The sequence below is a fragment of the Piliocolobus tephrosceles genome, chromosome 19 (genome assembly GCF_002776525.5).
Source record: "Piliocolobus tephrosceles isolate RC106 chromosome 19, ASM277652v3, whole genome shotgun sequence".
Lineage (NCBI taxonomy): Eukaryota > Metazoa > Chordata > Mammalia > Primates > Cercopithecidae > Piliocolobus > Piliocolobus tephrosceles.
Genome location: NC_045452.1, coordinates 24997129 through 25018589, shown reverse-complemented (window position 1 = coordinate 25018589; position 21461 = coordinate 24997129). Strand labels below are relative to the sequence as shown.

The 21461-nt window shown below is 54.1% G+C and overlaps 2 protein-coding genes across 8 annotated transcripts in view; one reads left to right on the top strand and one right to left on the bottom strand.

Annotated features, from left to right (window-relative positions):
• MCAT (malonyl-CoA-acyl carrier protein transacylase) overlaps positions 1–6624 on the top strand; it is a 12164-nt gene extending 5540 nt beyond the window's left edge. Inside the window, exons 3-4 of the mRNA XM_023222198.2 lie at positions 2146–2363; positions 6020–6624. Of these exons, the coding sequence (XP_023077966.1) occupies positions 2146–2363; positions 6020–6463 (662 nt within the window). The 3' untranslated portion in view covers positions 6464–6624. The remainder of the gene's footprint in view (positions 1–2145; positions 2364–6019) is intronic.
• Positions 6625–7366: 742 nt separating this feature from the next.
• BIK (BCL2 interacting killer) overlaps positions 7367–21461 on the bottom strand; it is a 22538-nt gene continuing 8443 nt past the window's right edge. The window contains exons 2-6 of one of the 7 annotated variants that reach the window (XM_023222206.2): positions 17379–17426; positions 13241–13341; positions 9283–9381; positions 8427–8556; positions 7367–7864 (exon numbers count right to left, since the gene is read on the bottom strand). In XM_023222206.2, coding sequence (XP_023077974.1) covers positions 7772–7864; positions 8427–8556; positions 9283–9381; positions 13241–13323 — 405 coding nt within the window. In that variant the 5' untranslated portion in view covers positions 13324–13341; positions 17379–17426 and the 3' untranslated portion in view covers positions 7367–7771. Of the gene's footprint in view, positions 7865–8426; positions 8557–9282; positions 9382–13240; positions 13755–17378; positions 17427–18348; positions 18372–21461 lie in introns of those variants that run through there. The other 6 variants (XM_023222201.3, XM_023222203.2, XM_023222205.2 and 3 more) reach the window with 6 other exon arrangements.

Below are 21461 nucleotides of genomic sequence, written 5' to 3'. Positions count from 1 at the left end.
AGTGCAGTGGCCGGATCTCAGCTCACTGCAAGCTCCGCCTCCCGGGTTCCCGCCATTCTCCTGCCTCAGCCTCCCGAGTAGCTGGGACTACAGGCGCCCGCCACCTCACCTGGCTAGTTTTTTGTATTTTTTAGTAGAGACGGGGTTTCACCGTGTTAGCCAGGATGGTCTCGATCTCCTGACCTCGTGATCCACCCGTCTCGGCCTCCCAAAGTGCTGAGATTACAGGCTTGAGCCACCGCGCCCGGCCCTCTCCCCCGTTTTCTTGTATGTTTTCTTCCACTTCTTGTTACACGCTCTTGTTCATTTGTTTTTTTAAGAGACAGGGTTTTGCTCTGTCTTCCAGGCTTGAGTGCAGTGATGCAATCATAGCTCACTGCAGCCTCTAACTCCTGGTCTCAAGCCTTAGCCTCCCAAGTACCTGATGTCAGAGGCTCTTTGTGTATTTGTCCTACAGTTCTTGTGTAAGGGAGCTAAAAGTCCAGTACATAGAAGTGCTAAGTGAATGAAGATCTGTCAGGTTTTGCTCCTTAGGCCTCTCTGTTGACCTCTGAAACGCTGTGAAGGTCCCTTAATCTCTTCTTGGTCTGCTCATCTCTTCTGTCTGCCCAGGAAGCAGGACCAGGGTGTTGGGGGTCTGGTAGTTTCAGGCCATTCTTAAGCGTGGCTTTGTAGGGTTTTTTGATACAGGGTCTCACTCCGTCACCCAGGCTGGAATACAGTGGCACGAACACAGCTCACTGTAGCCTCGACTTCCTGGGCTCCAGCAATCCTCCCACCTCAGCCTCCCAAGTAGCTGGGACCACAGGCACACACCACCACGTCCAGCTCATTTTTGTATTTTTGGTAGTGACAGGGTTTTACCAAGTTGTCCAGTCTGGTCTCGAACTCCTGAGTTTAAGTGATCTGCCTGCCTTGGCCTCCCAAAGTGCTGGAACTACAGGTGCGAGCCACAGCGACCAGCCCTCAGGCCACTGTTACTATCACTGACGCTGCCTGCCTGGGCACAGCCTGCCCTCTCTCCATGCTCTTGAGCCACACTGAATCAGGAGTCATAGGTTTTCGTTCATCTGCCTTGGCTGTGTCAGGTTCTCCAGCTCTAAGCAGGGACAGTAACACTTGACTTAGGACAATTATATTACTGAAATTCATGTAGTACAGCGGCCCATGTCTCTGATGGTTCTATTTTGTTGTTCTTGTTTTGAGATAGGGTGTTGCTCTGTCACCCAGGCTGGTGTGCAGTGGAGCAATCATAGCTTACTACAGCTGCAGCGTCAACCTTCCAAGCACAAGTGATCCTCCCGTCTCAGCCTCCCAAGCATCTGAGACTACAGGCACCCACCACCATGCCTGGCTAATTTTTATTATTATTTTTTAGGGACATGGTCTCCCTGTGTTGCGAAGGCTGGTCTCGAACTCCTTGGGCTCAAGCAGTCCTCCTGCCTCAGCCTCCCAAAGTGCTGGGATTACAGGCATGAACCACCATGCCCGGCTTAATCTCTGTTGATAAACTAACTAATAATCATTCCCAGCTTTCACAACAGCCCAGGCAGATTAGATATTATTATCCTCATTTTACTAACTAAAAATTTGAACCTCAAGGAGGTTGTGACTTGGCTAAGGCAATGTGGCTTCCACCCTGTTCCTCTTTACCTTTCACCAGGGTTTCTCAATAGTGGCACTAGTTTTTTTTTTTTTTTTTTTTTTTAAGTGGTGCTGTTGGGCCAGGTCGTTTGTTTTGTCGGGGGTAAGGGGAGCTGTCCTGTGCAGTGCAGCACGTTGAGCAGCATCCCTGGCCTCTACCCACTAGATGTCAGTGGCACTCTCCCCTAGTCGGAACAACCAGAAAATGTCTCCGGACACTGCCCCCAGCCTGTTGAGCACCACTGTCCTACTCCAAACCAGCTTTATGGCAGGAAGCTCCTTGGGCTAGTTTGCATAGTGCCAAGCACAGCAGCGTAATTTTGGTGGTGAGCGCTTGTGTAGTCGATGGAGATACATAGAACTGTGGCCCTGTGGGCCGGTGGCAGACACCAGTGTCACTGTCTCTAGTGCAGAGTGGAGCTTGACCTTTGTTTTTCAGGCCTGGCCTTTTCTCCTTCATGCTGTGCCCTAATTTTTCCAAATGTACTTCTCTCTGGGCAGGTTTGTATGCGGTGAAAATCCGAGCTGAGGCCATGCAGGAAGCTTCAGAAGCTGTCCCCAGTGGGATGCTGTCTGTCCTCGGCCAGCCTCAGTCCAAGTTCAACTTTGCCTGTTTGGAAGCCCGGGAACACTGCAAGTCTCTAGGCGTGGAGAACCCTGTGTGTGAAGTGTCCAACTACCTCTTTCCAGATTGCAGGGTGATTTCAGGACACCGAGAGGTGGGTGTTGATGGGAGTCGCCTTCATAAACCCCAGTCGAGTACACAGGGTTGGAACTGCTCCACACCCGTGAGGCCCACGGTGGCAGGTGTGGGCCGTGTGGCAGGTGCTCTGTCCAGCCTGCTCTTTAGGAAGTATTTTGGGGCCAGGGCAGTGAGGTGGACTGAGTGCTGCAAAGCGGGCAGGAGCAAGAATGCTGCCCTGCTCCACCATGTGTAGAATGGGGTCTGGAACCAACCAGCCAGCCCATGTCCCGAAAGTAAAGGGGCAGGGGCAGGTGATCTCCAGGGCCTTCCCGTAGTACATTCTGGGCTTCTGAGGAGCCTCTGATCTGGTTGCTTCCTTAGAGAAAAGAGATCTGTTTTCTTTTTTTTTTTTTTTTGATACGGAGTCTTGCTCTGTCGCCCAGGCTGGAGTGCAGTGGCGCAATCTCCACTCACCGCAAGCTCCGCCTCCCGGGTTCACGCCATTCTCCTGCCTCAGCCTCCCATGTAGCTACGACTACAGGCCCCTGCCACCGCGCCCGGCTAATGTTTGTATTTTTGGTAGAGACGGGGTTTCACCACGTTAGCCAGGATGGTCTCAATCTCCTGACTTCGTGATCTGCCTGTCTCGGCCTCCCAAAGTGCTGGGATTACAGGCGTGAGCCGCCACACCCGGCCAAGAGATCTGTTTTCTGCTAGATCACTCTGCCTGCCCTGCTTTTTTTAGGTGTCTGTTTTTGCACTGGAGTCCATTGCCTTTCCACCTTCTTTCCTTCCATTTGCTACTTCCCCAAACATTTATCAAGTGCTAGGGACGCACAGACTGATTAGCCAGGGTTCCTGCCGTCAAGGGAGAACCCCCGTGAATGGATGACTCCAGGCTGAGGGGCGCAGTGAGGGTCTGGCTGACTACTGATGGGCCTAAGAGCAACCCAGGAGGCGGCAGCTGGAGGATGGGCGTGCATTCACCAGCAGTGGGGCATCCTGAGCAGAGCAGCAGGAGCCCCCTACGGAAAGAGCAGTGGGTGCTGAGTGCCTGGCTCGGGGAATGCGGAGTGAGCGCAGATTGCAGCCTGTGTGAGGGGCTGCTGCCCGGACCAGGCATTTCTGTCTTACTTCATGTCCCTCACAGTCCATCCTGTGCTATATGGAAGGAAGGGCTTTTTTTTTTTTTGAGACAGGGTCTCACTTTGTTGCCTAGGCTGGAGTACAGTGGCACCATCACGGCTCACTGCAGCCTGGACCTCCTGGGCTCAAGTGATCCTCCCACCTCAGCCTCCTGAGAGGCTTGGAGTACAGACATGAGCCACCACACCTGGCTAACTTTTGTATTTTTTGTAGAGACGGGATTTCACCATGTTGCCTAAGCTGGTCTTGAATTACTAGGCTCAAATGATCCCCCCACCTCAGCCTCCCAAGTAGCTGGGACTACAGACACAGGCCACCACACCCAGCTAAAGGAAGGGGTTCTTCGTCACATTTTCCACACAAGAATGCTGAGGCAGAGACAGGCGAGTGCTTGGGGATGGTAGCCTGAGCCTGTCTCACTCTGGAGTCCGTTTCCTCCACTTGACTATGCTTGACTCCCCTTCCCCTTTGAGGGCTCACTGTATGCCAGGCATTCTCGACTGCCTCCTCTGAAGTAGTGGAAGTTGGCAGGAGCCTCCTGTGACTGTTCTGAGATAGTAGGCAGGTCAGGTACGGTGGTCCCAGGTCAGTCATGGAGCTAGTTATGCATTCCCTTTAGCAGCTTTGGAAGGAAGCCCAGAAGTGACTCAGGAAGGACCTCCCAGTCAGGGCAGGAGTCTCCCCAACAGGCTCCCAGACAGATGCACCCAGTCTAGGTGACAACTGTACTTTTTTTTGAGACAGTGTCTTACTCTGTCATCCAGGCTGGAGTACAGTGGCACGATCTTGGCTCACTGCAACCTCCACCTCCCAGGTTCAAGTGATTCTCCTGTAGCTGAGACTACAGGCGCACGCCACCATGCCCAGCTAATTTTTGTATTTTTAGTAGAGACGGTTTCACCATGTTGGCCAGGCTGGTCTTGAACTCCTGACCTCAGGTGATCTGCCCACCTCAGCCTCCCAAAGTGCTGGGATTATAGGCGTGAGCCACTGTGCCCAGCTGTCCTTTGGTATTCTTGGTAGTGCCACAGCAAAGAGCTCAGGTGAGGGCAGGGGTACCCCCTCAGTGGGGAAGTCGCTTTCCAACAACTGATGTGAAAAGGCTCCTGGGCCCTGGGCCCTGCTCGCCCAATGCCTGGGCCAAGGACCAGCCATTGCAGAGGAGCCTGCTGGCCCCTGCAATGGTGACCTTGACCCCTGTGGCCCTAGCCTGGGACTTGAGAGAGCTCAGCTGTTGAGCCAGAGTCCAGAGACCTTACATGGAAAGTACTTTGAGACCACAGATGGTCCAGGAAGTGCTACTGAATAGCCATCCCCATACCTGCCAGTCACTCAGACAATCTAGCTGTGGAGGGAGGGGCTTGGGCTACAGAGTCCGGAAGGCCCAGACCAAAGAGGTTCCTGGTTCCTGCAATCCAGCCCTGCAATCCAGTTCCTGCATCCAGTGGGATGGAGCCGGATGGAGGGTGATGGTGGAGGGGAAGCATGGGTGAGTCAGTACAAGCCAGGTTTTGCTGCAGTGACAAGTAGCCCACATTTCAGTGGTCACAGCACACAAGCACGGGTCCCACTCCTGGTCTGTGCTCACTAGGCTGGGTTCTGCTGGGTGTCTTCAGCCCAGGACTCAGGCTATGGGAGCAGTCTCTAGGGAACACTGACAGACTAAAGTGGGTGGATGACTTGAGGCCAGGAGTTCAAGACCAGCCTGGCCAACATGGTGAAACTCCATCTCTACTAAAAATTAGCCAGGCTTGGTGGTGCACGCTTAAGAGTCCCAGCTACTCGGGAGGCTGAGGCAGGAGCATTGCTTGAACCTGCGAGTTGAAGCAGGTTCAGGTTGCAGTGAGCCAAGATCACACCTTTGCACTCCAGCCTGGGTGACAGAACAAGACTCCATCTCAAAAAATAATAATTAAAAAAAAAAAAATTAAAAGAATATCTGCTACTTTAAAGACCTCTGCAAGTTCTGTTGTTTGCTAACTGTTGCAAGGGTTTGGAGCTATTGGCTTGCCCAAGTCCCCTTCTAAGCTCAGATTCCTCCAGGGGAGGTTTTTGGCATCAAGAGGAGAGCTCTTTTCTTCTCCAGAGAAACCCCAAATGAAGGTGACAATATCCCAGACCCTGCTTTGTGAAATGGGGCTTGAATTTTAGTTCTGAATTTTTATTTTGAAGATTATGGAATAAAAAGCAAACAGACTGGTCAAAAATTATTAAAGGAGTGATAGAATTCTGAGAACGAACACTTCTTAGATAGTGCTTTTGCCTTTACCAGACACTGTTGCGTGCCTTGTAGGGTTCGCTCTTCCTGGCAGCGTTGTGAAGTGGGTGGAATTGTGCTTATTTGAGGGATGAGACAGAAGAGATTCCAGGATGTTAAGTGAATTGCCTGGGGATGGTGCTGGGACAGACAGGTCACATGTCCACATCTAACAGCTGTGGGTCTCTTTGTGGTCACCCTCCCAGTTTGGCCGTGTGAATGGTCAGATCATCCCTAAAGGCGGATTTCTGGGACATTGCCCGGCTGAAACTTCCTTCCTTCCCCAGGCTCTACGGTTTCTCCAGAAGAATTCCTCTAAGTTTCATTTCAGACGCACCAGGATGTTACCAGTTAGTGGTGCATTCCACACCCGCCTCATGGAGCCAGCTGTGGAGCCCCTGACGCAAGTTTTAAAGGCAATTGACCTTAAGAAGCCTCTGGTTTCTGTGTACTCCAATGTCCACGGGCATAGATACATGCATCCCAGCCACATCCAGAAGCTGCTGGCTCAGCAGGTGGTCTCCCCGGTGAAGTGGGAGCAGACGATGCATGCCATATATGAAAGGAAAAAGGGCAGGGAGTTCCCCCAAACTTTTGAAGTAGGCCCCGGCAAGCAGCTGGGAGCCATCCTGAAGAGCTGTAACATGCAGGCCTGGAAGTCCTACAGCGCCGTGGATGTGCTGCAGACCCTCGAACCTGTGGACCTGGACCCTGAGGAGCCCCCGAGATGACTGCAGGGGGCTCAAATGGGATAGCGCCCTCTGCCCTCCGGAGGAGAGGCTGTAGGCTGCGCCTGCCACATCCTCCCTTCCTAGCGGCTCCTCCTCTGAGGAGTGAAAGGGATTTATTTGCAACGTGCTTTGAAGGCCACATAAAAAGCCCTAAAAATGAGTATTTCTTTACATGACCTAGTCCATTTCTCCCCCTTGGAAAAATGTTTGGATGTTGGGAAGAATGATGCCATGGGGCTGGTGTGTGGGGAAGTTGGAAGCCCGGCCCTGCCTCTGCCAGTCCTGCACCATGGGCGGAGGTGCCATCTCAGTGGGAAGGGGCGTACTGGCTGCTGCAGGCTGCACTGCTCTGTGGATGCTGGGGACATGCTGGTGTGGCCTCAAGTTGGGCCAGTGCCAGGGGAGCCCCTCCACCCCCAGCCTGCCCCCCAGGGCTCCTTGGTCACGAATCTGAAAGGCTGTAGAACCCAATTGGCCTTGGCAGTTTTGTTCACCCCCTCACTTGACAGCTGGGAAACACAGTCCCACATTTGTTGACATACCCAAGACATATGTATTGAGTGCCTACTGTGTGCCAGAGAGTGAGTGGGCTCTGTTCTGGTAGAACAGCCATGGCTGCGTCCTTCTGGCGGGAAGTCTGTGCAGGGAGAGGCAGGCATCCCCTAAACAGGAACTGAAAGCCCAAAGGAAATAACCCCCAACAGTGGATTTTACGCCACAGACCAGGACCAGGGAGAAGGCAAACTGTCGGGCCAAACCAAGACAGCATTTGTGGTCCCCGGCTGCAGGGAAGGATCTGATTAGGAGCACGCAGGCCCTGCCCTCCCCACCAACACGGTGCGCCTCCCTGGGGCAAGAGGAAGCCTGTGCAGGTGCTACCAACCCCCAGAGAGGACCAGAGTCTGCTGGAAACCAACATTTTATTGAGCACTCCTGCTCCTTGGAATCTATTCCAGTAGATTCTCTGCCAAGGGCATCACACATCACACAGGGGTGTGACCAGCACTCCCCCTGCTACCTGCCGTGTGGGCAGGGGCAGGAGTGAATGGCTCTTCCTGGGCACAAGCCACAGTTAACTGGTAACAAGTTTGGAGCCATAGGAATTCATCTCTTAGAAAAAACGAAAACTGGAATTAAAAAAAAAAAAAACCTGAGTATAAAACCTCAGCAGTGTTCCAGCACTATCTCAGAGTTTAAATATAAAAAGGCATCATGAGAAAACAGTTAAAAAGACAACAGCAGCAGGCCGCCACCTCCAGGGCAGTGGTCACAGGGGTGGGGCCAGCCCCGCCCTGAGCCGCTGGGGCCTCACTTGAGCAGCAGGTGCAGGCCCCCGCTGAGCAGCGCCAGCAGCAGTGCCAGCAACAGCAGCAGCGCCAGCAGCACCTGTTCGCGGGACACCTGCGGGAGCAAAACAGAGGAGTCAGGCTCGGAGCAGGCCCCAGCAATGAGGCCAGACGGGTGACAGCAGAGTTCCAAGGGGAAGCCCAGGGAGGTGGGGACTGGGAAGGAGCTCGAGGGAACCAGAGAAGGAAGGAGTTCAGGAGAGGGGGAAAGTGGCCCTGAGGACATGGCCAAAGAGGCCAGCGGCTGCCAGTCTGTGGGACACAGGCAAAGGGTGGACACAGGTGAGGGCGATCAGCTGCCCTGGTGGTGGGCAGTGCAGAATGGGACCAGGCTGCCAGGAAGGCTGCTCAGGGGGCCTCTGCCCTGGCGAGGAGACGAGAATCCTGTCTGCCAGGTGAAGGCTCTCGGGCCAGAGGGAGACCCAGGACCACGCACTGGTTTGTGCACTCATAACCAGGAATCCCAAACTCAAAAGCCTATGGGACCAGGCAGATGTGGACAACGATGACACAGCAGATGACAGGGAGTGATGGGGACTGTGGCGCCCTGAGGAGCAGCTCTGACAGCCCCCACTGGCCGCAGAGCCAGTCAGGGTCAGGAATCTGAAGGCTCTTACCCGGGACCCGGGATTCGGGGATCTCCAGAACCTCATTATGTTCTCCTTAAGGGTGGTGAAGCCGTCCATGAAACTTCTAAGAACATCCCTGATGTCGTCGGTCTGGTCGTAGATGAAAGCCAGACCCAGGCTACAGACAAAGAGGATGGGGGACAAAGCCATTACTGCAGGAACAGGTAGGGACAGCCTGTACTTAGATGACACCATGACAGCTGTGGGGAACAGGGGCCTGTGCCCTCCCACCCCACAGCCACCCGGGGCCCTTTCCACGGGCACCTCCACCTGCAGGGGCTGCGTGATATGGGCTGTTTGTGGGCAGTCACAGGGCACAAGAGGGCCATTGAGTGGGCCTCCCTGCATTCTGATTTCCTGCTTCCTTCCCCAGCCAGCCGCCTGCCAGTGGCCCTGTCTTCCAGAGCTGGCCACATAGAACATAAACCCCCATTCTACAGGGCCCTGGCAAGCCACTGCCCACTCTGTTCCCCCACCGGAGACTAGCTGAGAGGCCCAGCCCTCAGGGTCTAGGATCCGAGTTCACGTAGCACCTCCTTTTAAGACCATGGTGGAAATGTACCATCTGGGCTTGATGAGGATGGCGAGAAAAGGGCCCTGGGCTCTGCTTTGTCTGTTGCCCAGGAATGCCAGGGACAGGTGGCAGGGGGCCAGTGCCAGGAGCTGGGGGCTCCCAGGGAGGTGCGGAAAGCAGCAAAGCGTTTCAGTACAGCCCCAGAGTGTCAGGGCACATTCCCCACAGGGCTTCCTCAGGGCCCAGCCCTATGCTGCATTCAGGGCCTTTACCCACCGCCTAGGGCCCCTCCCCAGGTATAGAGGCCTGGGCAGGGCACAGGCCGGTTACCTGTGCATGGCCACCTCAGAGAGCTGGGCCAGGCGCGGGGCCCTGAGGCTCACGTCCATCTCATCCCCGATGCAGGCCAGCTGCAGGGCCAACATGTCACTGCAGGGAGCACACATAGGAGTCGGGGTGTGGCTGTGCCGTGGAGGCCACATGTACCTGGACCCACCCAGCCAATGGATTGTGTGCGGCTGGGAGTGGCCCAGAGGGTAAAAGATGGTGTCAGATTCGGGGCAGGCATTGAGTGGGCCTCCCTGCATCCCTCCTCTGGCTCCCAGTTGGATTCAGAGATACCCGCGAGGTCCCATCCGTGGGTGGCCCCAGAGGTGCCAGAGACACCAGGGAGCAGCACTGCCTGAGTGGTGAGTCCCAGGCCCTCTTGTGCCCTGTGACTGCCCACTAGTGTCAGCAGCAGGTGAGTCTCCTGAGGCAGCCTGCCCGTGCACCCAGGGATGCCTGAACATCCAGAACTCGGTCTCTGAACTTCCCTGACGAATCCCGGGGCAGGCCCACCTGTGGGCTTTGGTGGAAACGGTGGACGAGGGGAACGGGCAGGTCTGGGGAGTGCTGAGCCCCCTGGACGGCTGAGGCTGGCTTCCCACAGGGGTTGCAGCTTACCTTCCTTTGTGGGAGGTGAGGGGGTTCTAAGACCTGTGTCCTGGTTCCCAATCCTGAAACCAGCCCTGCCGGCACCACCACTCTCAGAATGGGGGGACTAAGAAGCCCCTGGTGGCCCCCCCCACTAAACCACATCCTTGATCCTACACCCCATCCACATCCACTCCCACACACAGACTGAGACACTCCCCACCCTCCCAGCTCGCTGGTCTGGACCTCCACCAGGGACCTGTGTGCATTCCATCCCAGTGACTACAGCGGGGGAATTCCCAGGGAGGTGGGACTCCTAGGGGCCCTGAGCTGAGGCCGGGCCAGGGCCCTGGCCCCACCCACCTGACCTGCTAATAATGCCCTGGGCCTACGCTCCGTACTTGAAGGGGATGCGGGTGGGAGGTGTACAGGGGTGGGCTGGCGATCAGGGTTGGGGGCTGTGGTCCTACCTCCTGTTACTGGGGAACCTCAGGCAGACACTGCCCCAGGATGGAAAACACTGTCCTCCATCCTTGTCCATTAATGGACAAGTCCCTCCAGTTCTAAAATCCCAGCCAGCCCAACTCCTGTGTCGAGGACCTTAATGACTAAAAATCCTGAGGCTGACAGCAGAAAAGAATCCTGTGGAACCTGGAGCTGGTCCCTGGCCTGTGGGAGGCGCCACATCAGAGCCAGGATTCCCCAGCAGAAAGCAACAGCTCAGGTCAGGCCTGACCATTCTCTTCCAGGCTCAGGGTAGAAACTACTGAGGTCAGCTGCTCCTGGGCCTTCACATCCCTCGTCCGTACCAGGGGAAGAATGAAAGTGCCAGTCTTGGCCAGGCATGGTGGCTCACGCCTGTGATCCCCACACTTTGTGAGGCCAAGGTGAGTGGATCGCCTGAGGTCAGGAGTTCAAGACCAGCCTGGCCAACATGGTGAAACTCCGTCTCTACTAAAAATACCAAACAAAAAGTAGCCGGGCAGCCGGGTGTGGTGGCTCACACCTGTCATCCCCAGCACCTTTTGGGAGGCCGAGGCAGGCAGATCACGAGGTCAGGAGATCAAGACCATCTGGCTAACATGATGAAACCCCGTGTCTACTAAAAGTACAAAAAATTAGCCGGGTGTGGTGGTGGCCACCTGTAGTCCCAGCTACTCAGCAGGCTGAGGCAGAAGAATGGCGTGAACCAGAGAGGCGGAGCTTGTGGCGAGCAGAGATCATGCCACTGTACTCCAGCCTGGGTGACAGAGACTCCGTCTCAAAAAAAGAAAAAAAGTGCGTGTCCTTCCTGCCGCCGGGAAGGCCGGGTGTGCCTGGACACCTGGGTATGCTGTCGAGTGCTGGACACAGCTGGGAGCAGCTGGCAGAGTGCAAGGGTCAAGTCCTACTGGACCTTGGCCCCTGAAACCCCAGGCAAATCCTTTTGCCTCCAGGGGCCTTATCAGTCCTAGGAAGATCCCTTCCTCATGCCTTAGTAATTCTTTGAAGCTGGGGCCAGGAACTGCATGGCCTCCTCAGCCTCTTCCATAGGTTCTGGTTTTCTTTCTCTTTTCTTTCTCTTTTCTCCTTCTCTCTTTGTGAGACGGAGTCTCACTCTGTTGCCCAGACTGGAGTGCGGTGGTGCAATCTCAGGGCTCAGTACAACCTCCACCTCCCGGGTTCAAGTGACTTTTCTGCCTCAGCCTCCTAAGTAGCTGGGACTATAGGCGCCCGCACCCCTCCCCGACCCCCATACCCGGGTAATTTTTGTATTTTTAGTAGAGATGGGGTTTCACCATGTTGGCCAGGCTAGTCTCGAACTCCCAACCTCAGGTGATCCGCCCACCTCAGTCTCCCAAAGTGCTGGGATTACAGGCATGAGCCATAGCGCCCAGCCCGGTTCTGGTTTTCTAAAATGAGAGCCGTCAGAGGCAACTGAACCAGAGCAACTCCATCTTGAATAGTGGCTGGGTAACAAAAGGCTGAGACCTACTGGGTTGCATTCCCAGGAGGCTAGGAGTTCTAAGTCACAGTCACAGGATAAGATAGGAAGTCAGCATAAGATACAGGTTACAAAGACCCTGCTGATAAAACAGGATTCCGCAAAGACGCCAGCCAAAGTCCACCAAAGCCAAGGTGGCCACAAAAGTGACCTCCAGTCATCCTCGCTATTCACTGTGCACCAACTGTATTAGCATGCTAGGAGTCACTCCCACCAGTGCCACGAGTTTACAAATGCCACGGCAACGTCAGGAAGTTGCCCTCTATGGTCTAAAGGGAGGAGGAATCCTCAGTTCCGGGAACTGCCCACCCCTTATCCGGAAACTCCTGAATAATCCACCCCTTGTTTAGCATATAATCAATAAATAACTATAAGCATATTCAGTCGAGCAGCACATGCAGCTGCTCTGCCTGTAGAGCAGCTTTTCTTTTTTTGAGATGGAGTCTCACTCTGTTGCCCAGGCTGGAGTACGTTGGTGCAGTCTTGGGTCACTGCAACCTCTGCCTCCTGGGTTCAAGATATTCTCCTGTCTCAGCCTCCCGACTAGCTGGGACTACAGACATGTGTAGTCTCGCTCTGCCGCCCAGGCTGGAGGTGCGTTGGTGCGATCTCGGCTCACTGCAAGCTCCGCCTCCCAGGTTCATGCCATTCTCCTGCCTCAGCCTCCCCAGTAGCTAGGACTACAGGCGCCCGCCACCACGCCCGACTAATTTTTTGTATTTTTTAGTAGAGACAGGGTTTCACCATGTTAGCCAGGATGGTCTCGATCTCCTGACCTCGTGATCCGCCCGCCTCGGCCTCCCAAAGTGCTGGGATTATAGGTGTGAGCCACCACGCCCAGCCCCAGCTACTTTTTGTATTTTTAATAGAGATGGGGTTTTGCCATGTTGACCAGGCTGGTCTCGATCTCCTGACCTCGTGATCCGCCTGCCTTGGCCTCCCAAAGTGCTGGGATTACAGGTACGAGCCACTGCGTGTGGCCCAAATTCCTTCTTGCTTGAGATCCAAGAACCCTCTTGGGATCTGGATCAGGTCCCCTTTCTGGCAACAGAGCCACCTCCTTCAAGAGTCGCTAAGGGCCTGGCCTGTCTAGCTCCCTGAGGCCCAAACACTGTGCCATTTTGACAGCCAGTGGCCCCAAGTCCATCTTGGGACTGTGAACATGGCGGCTATCCAGGGGTCTGTGAGCTGGTGTCAGGGGAGGGTGGGACAGCAAAGTGAAGCCACTCCCAGGGCAGAAGCCTCCATGACCACATCTGGGGAATCTTCCTCTCGGGGGCCCTGCCTGGGCAGCATCTGCAGTGCTCCCCCAGTCACAGAAGGTCTGCTCATCCGGCCACCCCTGAAGTCACTATCAGGCATGGGGTGGGGCAGGCCATGGCGACCTACCTGTCCTCCATACACTCCAAAGGATCGAAGTCCTCCATAGGGTCCAGGTCCTCTTCAGGGTCAGTCACACCAAGAACCTCCATGGTTAGGGGTTCCAGGAGCTGCTCATACAGGAGGGTCTCCATCAATATGTCTCTGGAGATGGGTCTTACTCCAGACATTTCTCCTCTGGGGCAAAAAGACAGCATATGGCTGGACCCCTCAGAACCAAGCGGTCTAGGGGCTCTCTCACAGGATGACCCCCAGATTGCACAGCCCTACTCACCCGCTCTTTTGATCCGCTAAAGCTGTCAATATCCCCCAGCCCCAGCTCCTGCAGGCATCCCGCTACATGCTGTGTGCCTCTGGGCAAATCACCCAGCATGTCTGTTCTTGGAAGGGAGGGACTTGGAGATGATTCCCAAGGGCCCTTTCTTTCTTTCTTCGTTTTTGGATACTGAGCCTTGCTCTGTCCCCCAGGCTGGAGCACAGTGGCACAATCTCGGCTCACTGCAACCTCTGCCTCCTGGGTTCAAGCGATTCTCCTGCCTTAGCCTCCTGAGTAGCTGGGACTACAGGCATGCACCACTACACCTGGCTAATTATTTTGTGTTTTTAGTAAAGACGAGGGTTTCACCATGTTGGCCAGGCTGGTCTTGAACCCCTGAGCTCAAAGCGATCCACCCCACCTCGGCCTCCCAAAGTTCTGGGATTACAGACGTGAACCACCGTGCCCAGCCTTTTTCTTCTTTGTGAAACAAAATCAGAGTATAAATAAATATTAGAAGTTCTCCTCTGACACCAGACCTCAAGAAAACCCAGAAAACCCAGGCACCTGCTGTCAGCACAGGGGACAGAGGCGAGGCTGCATAGGCAGGGCGAGTCCTCTGCACCACTTAACAGAAGGCCACACCTGTTCTTTGGTGTCTGCTATTTCTCTTGAGAAGGCAGGCAGAGAAGCAGCATGAGAAAAACATCACAATCCCCATTCCCAGTGAGACCATCGCTAATTCTAGTGTTTTTCCTAAACACGTGTGCGCATCACACATCCTTCTTCACAAATGGGATCACCCCATACACAGTGTTTTACAGCCTTCTTTACTGTCAAATGCTATTTACCTCTCCAATATCCATTCCACCTGGCTCCTTGCTGATAGAACCCCAGTTTTCTTCGGGGTGGTCCTGCATCGTCATTCATCTAAGCCAACTGCGGCCCTCCTCTCCCTCAGCTTCCTAGCATCCCTTGCAGCTGGTGGCAACCGTGTAACCCAGTTCTGGTCAATGAGGGCTCAGAGGCTGGAGGCAACGGTTGGATGCCAGGGAGCTGACACAGCCAGGGCAGCCCCTTCAAAGATGGAGCTGCAGCGGCTTGGCCAGGAAGAGCAGAGTGGGGAGGCAGAGAGCACCCAGGCCTGAGGGTGTTGCCGAGCTGCCTCCTCCAACTGTTTGTAAGAAAAATGAACTCAAATGTGTCCTCATCGCCATTCATTGAGTGTCCTGTTCTTTGCCACCAAAGGTCTTCCTAACTGTGATCATTGCAAATTCCCACGTCAATAAATGTTTCATCCTGATGGCAGAGAAGGGTTCTGCGACCCGATTCACTATCATGTACCCCACATTTACCCCACAGTGTACCAAACAGTCTTCGGTCTAGACGATGATAATGACAGTGACTGTGGCACGGGAATCTAATGGCCTAGTTCAAAGCCCAGCTCTGGCAGTTAGCACCAGTGTGTCAGTTTCTTCATCTGTGAAATGGATTTCATGGTCTGAGAGCCCTGCCCTGGGCTATTGGGAAGATGAAATAAGGAACTCCTTCATGTACTATGAACAGGGCCTGGCACGCTGGGAGGAAGCTGGCACTAACCATTACCTTTATGCTTCAACTCATTATTTTCTTACCATAATACCCTGGGTGTTCTTAATTTTCAATTCCCCATGCCTGCTGATAGAACACTCTGCCCTCCCACTATCTCACTGAACTGTTTGTTCACACAGGACACTGAGACTTAGAGAAGTTCATGACTAAGCCAAGAAGAGACAGAGCTCCAAGTCTCCCTGCCCCCCACGCAAGGGAGAACTGACAGCAGGCAGGACCCACAGGGCCGCCCTCCCACAGGCCTAGGCACAGGTGTGTGATCACAACTTGCTTTCAGCATTCAAGGGAGATGGATGGGCTGGGTACGGTGGCTCACGCCTATAATCCCAGCACTTTGAGAGGCTGAAGTGGGCGGATCACCTGAGGTCAGGAGTTTGAGACCAGCCTGGCCAACATGGTAAAACCCCGCCTCTAATAAAAATACAAAATTGGCCGGGCGCGGTGGCTCAAGCCTGTAATCCCAGCACTTTGGGAGGCCGAGACGGGCGGATCACGAGGTCAGGAGATCGAGACCATCCTGGCTAACACGGTGAAACCCCGTCTCTACTAAAAACTACAAAAAACTAGCCGGGCGACGTGGCGGCGCCTGTAGTCCCAGCAACTCGGGAGGCTGAGGCAGGAGAATGGCGTGAACCCGGGAGGCGGAGCTTGCAGTGAGCTGAGATCAGGCCACTGCACTCCAGCCTGGGCGACAGAGCGAGACTCCGTCTCAAAAAAAAAAAAAAAAATACAAAATTAGTCAGGTGTGGTGGCGCATGCCTGGAATCCCAACTTGAATCTGGGAGGCAGAGCTAGATTCTGACTCCAGAAGAAAAAATAAAATGTCACAGATGGGATGTTTACATTGTACAGACTGCCAGCACTGTGCGTGTTAAGGTGGCATTAAGAGAACTGCGTCCAGAACTTCCGGCTGCCTTGGGTGTCTATGCAAAGGGCATTTCCCTAGGAAAGCAGCTCCAGCCCTTGTTTGCTTTTCCCCCCTTTCCCTACCCCTCGAAAAGGCAGTCTCCTGCTCTGTGCTCCCGTGGAGACCTCGGTACCTCCATGCCCTGCAAAGTGAGAACGACAGTGGAACCTCAGCTCACTGTGAGGTGAGCTGTGAGCTGCACTGAGCCTTGCCTTGAGCCACTGTCCCAACAGCCCCCTTACCCAGCAGGCATTCCCAGAATCCTCAGGCGCCAGATAGGAAGAAGGTCCCAGCCACCGGAGTGGGCTACGCTGTCCAGGGTCTACAGCAGAGAGTAGGCCAGGCCTACCTGAGGAGTCGGTCACCCACGCTCTGCCTTCAAGACCCTTTCAAGCTCCCCACCCCACCAACATCCCCATCTGAGTAGACCCAGGACCACGTCTCACCTTAGATTAATACGCTGACCCAATCCTTCCTGCCCCAGCCTTGGTTTCCCCATCTATTGTGTTTTTGTTGGTGGTAGTGTTTTTTTGTTTGTTTGTTTTTTGAGACAGTCTCACTCTGTTGTCCAGGCTGGAGTGCAACGGCGCGATCTCAGCTCAGCTGCAACCTCCGCCTCCCAGGTTCAAGTGATTCTCTGCCTCAGACTCCCAAGCACCTGGGACTACAGGCGCGCGCCACCATGCCCGGCTAATTTTTCTGTTTTTAGTACAGACGGGGTTTCGACATGTTGGCCGGGCTGGTCTCAACTCGACCTCGAGTGATCCACCCACCTCAGCCTCCCAAAGTACTGGGATTACAGCACTTTGGATTAACTCATTAAATACCCATTACCCTCTACCACATCAAAGAAGTGAACTAATCTGAGCCTTTAACCTCCGGCCGCTAGGCCCAGGCCCTAAGATTGGCTTGATATGAATGGCGAAGATCCCATCACCAACCAGGCCAAGGCTGGCCTTGGGGCTCAGATCTGCATGGGAAAACTCAGTGTTGAGCCAGGGTGGAGGGTGGGGGGCCTGCCCAGGAGGGTCCTTACAGCTGTGGTCTCTCCTGGCCACCCCACCAGCCCAAGGGAAGCCCAGTCCTGGTCAGCTCTTACCTGGCACCTGTGCTGAATGCCTTACTGGTCTCCAGCCTTCAGTGGAGCTCTCTCCAACCTAATCTCAAGGTAGTAGCCTCAACCCTGACCCTGTCACTGCTCTGTTCAGCTCCCTAGACCTGGCCTGTGCAGCTCACACCTGTAATCCCAGCACTTTGAGAGGTGGAGGCAGGTGGATCACCTGAGCTTAGGAGTTTGAGACTAGCCTGCCTAACGTGGTGAAACGCCATCTTCACTAAAAATACAAAAATTAGCCGGGTGTGGTGGCACTCACCTGTAATCCCAGCTACTCGGGAGGCTGAGGCAGGAGAATCACTTGAATCTGGAAGGCGAAAGTTGCAGTGAGCTGAGACTGCGACATCGCACTCCAGCCTGGGCAACAGAGCGAGACTTGTCTCAAAAAAAAAAAAAAAAGTGGGGGGGTTGTGCCATATCCACTAACAGGCTCTCCCCCTGTGGCCCTGCCACCCCAATCTTGGTTCCCGCCCTAACCACACTCAAGATAAGTACGCTTTCCACGGATGGTGCCTGGTCCTGCCATGCCTCCAAGTCTTCACATGTGCAGAGCTCACCAGCCAACCTCAGACTGGCCCATGCCTATGCCTATTGGCCCTTTTATAAAAATTAAATTTTATTATTATTTTTTCACATATAGGGTCTCACTCTTTTGCCCAGGCTGGAGCGTGGTGGCCTGATCATGGCTCACTAAAGCCTCAAACTCCTGGGCTCAGGCAATCCTCCCACCTCAGCCTCCAGGGTAACTGGACAGGTATGTACCATGCACATGGCTAATTTTTATATAATTGTTGTAGAAACAGGGTCTTGCTTTGTGGCCCAGGCTTGTCTCGGAACTCCTGGCTTCAGCTCCCACCTGGGCCTCCCAAAGCACGGAGATTATGAGTATGAGCCTGGCCGATTCAGGCATCACCTTATTGGACCCTCAGAGTCTGCGTGTCTCTGCTCCCCTCTGGCTCCAGCTGACTACACTAGCTGCTGCTCAGTTTCGTACCTGTGGCAGGCTGGAGTGTGGGCTCTGCAACTGGGCTGTTGGGTGTCCCTGGGCAAGTTAGCTGACCTCTGTTTCCTTAATTCTAAAATAAAGATGGCTCTGCCTATAGTCCTAGTACTTTGGGAGGCCAAGGCGGGCAGATCATGAGGTCAGGAGTTCAAGACCAGTCTGGTCAACATTGTGAAACCCGTCTCTACTAAAAATACAAAAATTAGCTGGGCATGGTGGCGGGCACCTGTAATCCCAGCTACTCGGGAGGCTGAGACAGGAGAACTGCTTGAACCCGGGAGGCGGAAGTTGCAGTGAGCTAAGACTGCGTCACTGCACTCTAGGCTGGGCAACAGGGCAAGACTCCATCTGAGAAAAAAAAAAAAAAATTAGAATGGAGATACTAGTAACACCTATTGCGGGGATGAAATGATCCGGCACAGAGTAAACCCCTACGAGGGGAGCTACTGCTCTTATCAGTTTCTGGTTCTCAGCCCAAGGCCTGGCATAGAGCAGACATATGTTTGTTGACTGAAGACATGGAGGCAATCTACTCCCAGAGGACGCCCTGTGAGGTCACTGCAGCTGCAGATCCAGGAAACTGGACTGGTTTTTATTATCTTTTTTTTCCAGCAAACTTGCAAATGAGTAGTTGAAACCCTTCTTTGGTGAAGGAAGACACACCTAGCCATGTGTCCCCACCCAGGCTACAGCCCACACTTTGCCTCCTACACACTCACCAGTGGAAACACCAGGTGCCAGTCAGAAGCCCTGTTTTACCCTAAGAGGTTAGGATGCAAATCTAATGTGTGCAGAAGAGAGCGCCACACCCACGGCCTTGAGGGTAACTGCAGGGCTCAGAGCGGGAGGGAGGGCAGGTTCTGGACAGAGCAGCCGGCATTTGGTGAACAGCTCTGCACTCAACAGCTCCCCTGTGGCTCATCTGGAAGATGGGGAAACGCCATCTACCTCCCAAGCCCCTCCCAGGTTGTGCAAAAGCACAAGCAAGTAGAGCTGTGTCCTGCACAGTCCTCAGCAGGTGTTCAAGGGCAGAGGTGGGTGGGGCTGGACCTGAGGGTGGGGTCGAACTCCCGGTAGGGACCCCAGACTCTCATGATCTCACCCAGTCCTGTCAAAGCCAGGCAGGTGGGATCTGACACTTCCCGTTTCACAGGCAGGCAAACCAAGAGGGTCAGGGGCCACGCTGGGGTCACAGGGAGGGCCGGCTGAGTGGGCCCAGCTAGAAAACCCTGGTCCAGTCTTCCACCTGCAACCCTCCCAGTCACAGTCTGGCCCTGGACCATGAGGGTGGGGTGACGCAAAGCCCTTGGAGCACACGCAACGCCAGTGCAACCCAGCAGGAAACGCCCTGAGCCTGCAGCCAGGCTGGACTTCAGTTCCACCCCCTGCTCGGCCCCTGCTGTGTGAGGCAGAACAACCAGCTCACCTCTGAGCCTTGTAGAAACAGCCGGGCCTCCAGGGCTGCTGATAGGATGAAAAGATACACTACTGCCCACTTCCCGCCACCTAGCAGGGGCTCCATAAAAGCTGGTTAACACAATCAACAGCCTTAGAAGGGAGGAGACCAGAGGCCACTCACAGCTCAGGACGCCACAGTGGACTGCACATGTTGCTGCCTTTCTGGGGGGTAGTGTGACAATCAGCATCCACCAGTCACACACGCACATGACCTTTGATTTCTAGGGAAGCATCCCACATACACCCCCGTGTGCACCTGGCAGCCCTGAAAAATTGAAGCCAGAGATCTGCAGACACGGCTGGGCTGTCATCACAGCCCTTCGGGAGGCCGAGGCGGGCAGGTCGCATGAGCCCAGTTCAAGACCAGCCTGGCCAATATGGCGAGACCCCCTCTCTAAAAATAAATTAACAATAAAAATTTTTAAAATATATGAAATGGGCCAGGCGCGGTGGCTTACACCTGTAATCCCTGCATTTTGGGAGGCCAAGGCGGGCAGATCACGAGGTCAGGAGTTCAAGACCAGCCTAACATGGTGAAACCCTGTCTCTACCCCGTTTCAAAAAAATTAGCCAGGTATGGGGTGCACGCCTGTAATCTAGCTGCTCGGGCAGCTGAGGCAGGAACATTGCTTAAACCTGGGAGGAGGAGTTTGCAGTGAGCCAAGACAGCACCATTACACTCCAACCTGGGCGACAACAGTGAAAAAATCCATCTCAAAAAAAAAAAAAAAAGTGTGTGTATGTATGTATGTATGTGTGTATATATATATATATGTATATATGAAATGGAGCTATTTGATTTTTTTTTCAAGGTATATTTTTTCTTTTCTTTTTTTTTTTTTTTTGAGACAGAGTCTTGCTTTGTCACTCAGCCTGGAGTACAGTGGCAAGGTCATGGCTCACAGCAGTCTCCACCTCCCAGGCTCAGGTGATCCTCCCGCATCAATCTCCCAACTAGCTAGGACTACAGGCGTACACCACCACTCCCGGCTAATGTTTTGGGTTTTACATTGCCCAGGCTATATTTCAAGAAGCTCAAAGTACACAATGCCCTATATCATGACTCCCTCACCACCTGACTGGGGAAGCCCAGGCTCCAGAGCCTGCTGTTAGGAACCTGCACGTGTCCAAAACTGCTCATTTTGGATGGGTGGGTCGATTCGCTTCCCATAAGTGATGGAGAATTAGCTAGGAAAAAAGAGGGAAGGCAGGGAGATTTAGAGAAGGGAGGAGAGGGGAGGAGCACCAAAGGGGAGAGGGAAGAAAGAAAGGAATTCCCTTTGTTTTTATTTCTTTAAGAGGGAGCCTCGCTGGTTGCTCAGGCTGGAGTGCAGTGGCGTGACCTCGGCTCACTGCAGCCTCCGCCTCTGACAGTGAAGAGCAGAATATGGATGTGCAGGTGCGTATTCAAAGCATGGTTTCAACCGATTGTGTGCCACGCTTGCACTGCTATACAGTGAAGAATCCTCAACCGAAGCAAATCAAAGTTGGGGGACATCTGTACAGTAAAGTTGTCAGAGGCCGGGCACGGTGGCTCATGCCTGTAATCCCAGCACTTTGGGAGGCCAAGGCGGGCAGATCACGAGGTCAGGAAATTGACACCATCCTGGCTAACACGGTGAAACCCCGTCTCTACTAAACAATACAAAAAAATAGCCGGGCGTGGTAGCATGCACCCGTAGTCCCAGCTACTCGGGAGGCTGAGGCAGGAGAATCATTTGAACCCGGGAGGCGGAGGCTGCAGTGAGCCGAGGTCACCACTGCACTCCAGCCTGGGCGACAGAGCGAGACTCCATTTCAAAAACAAAAACACGTTGTAAGGGTGGCAGTGTAAGGGAAGCACTCTCTCGTTTCCTGCCAGTAGAGTAAAAGGAATCAGGG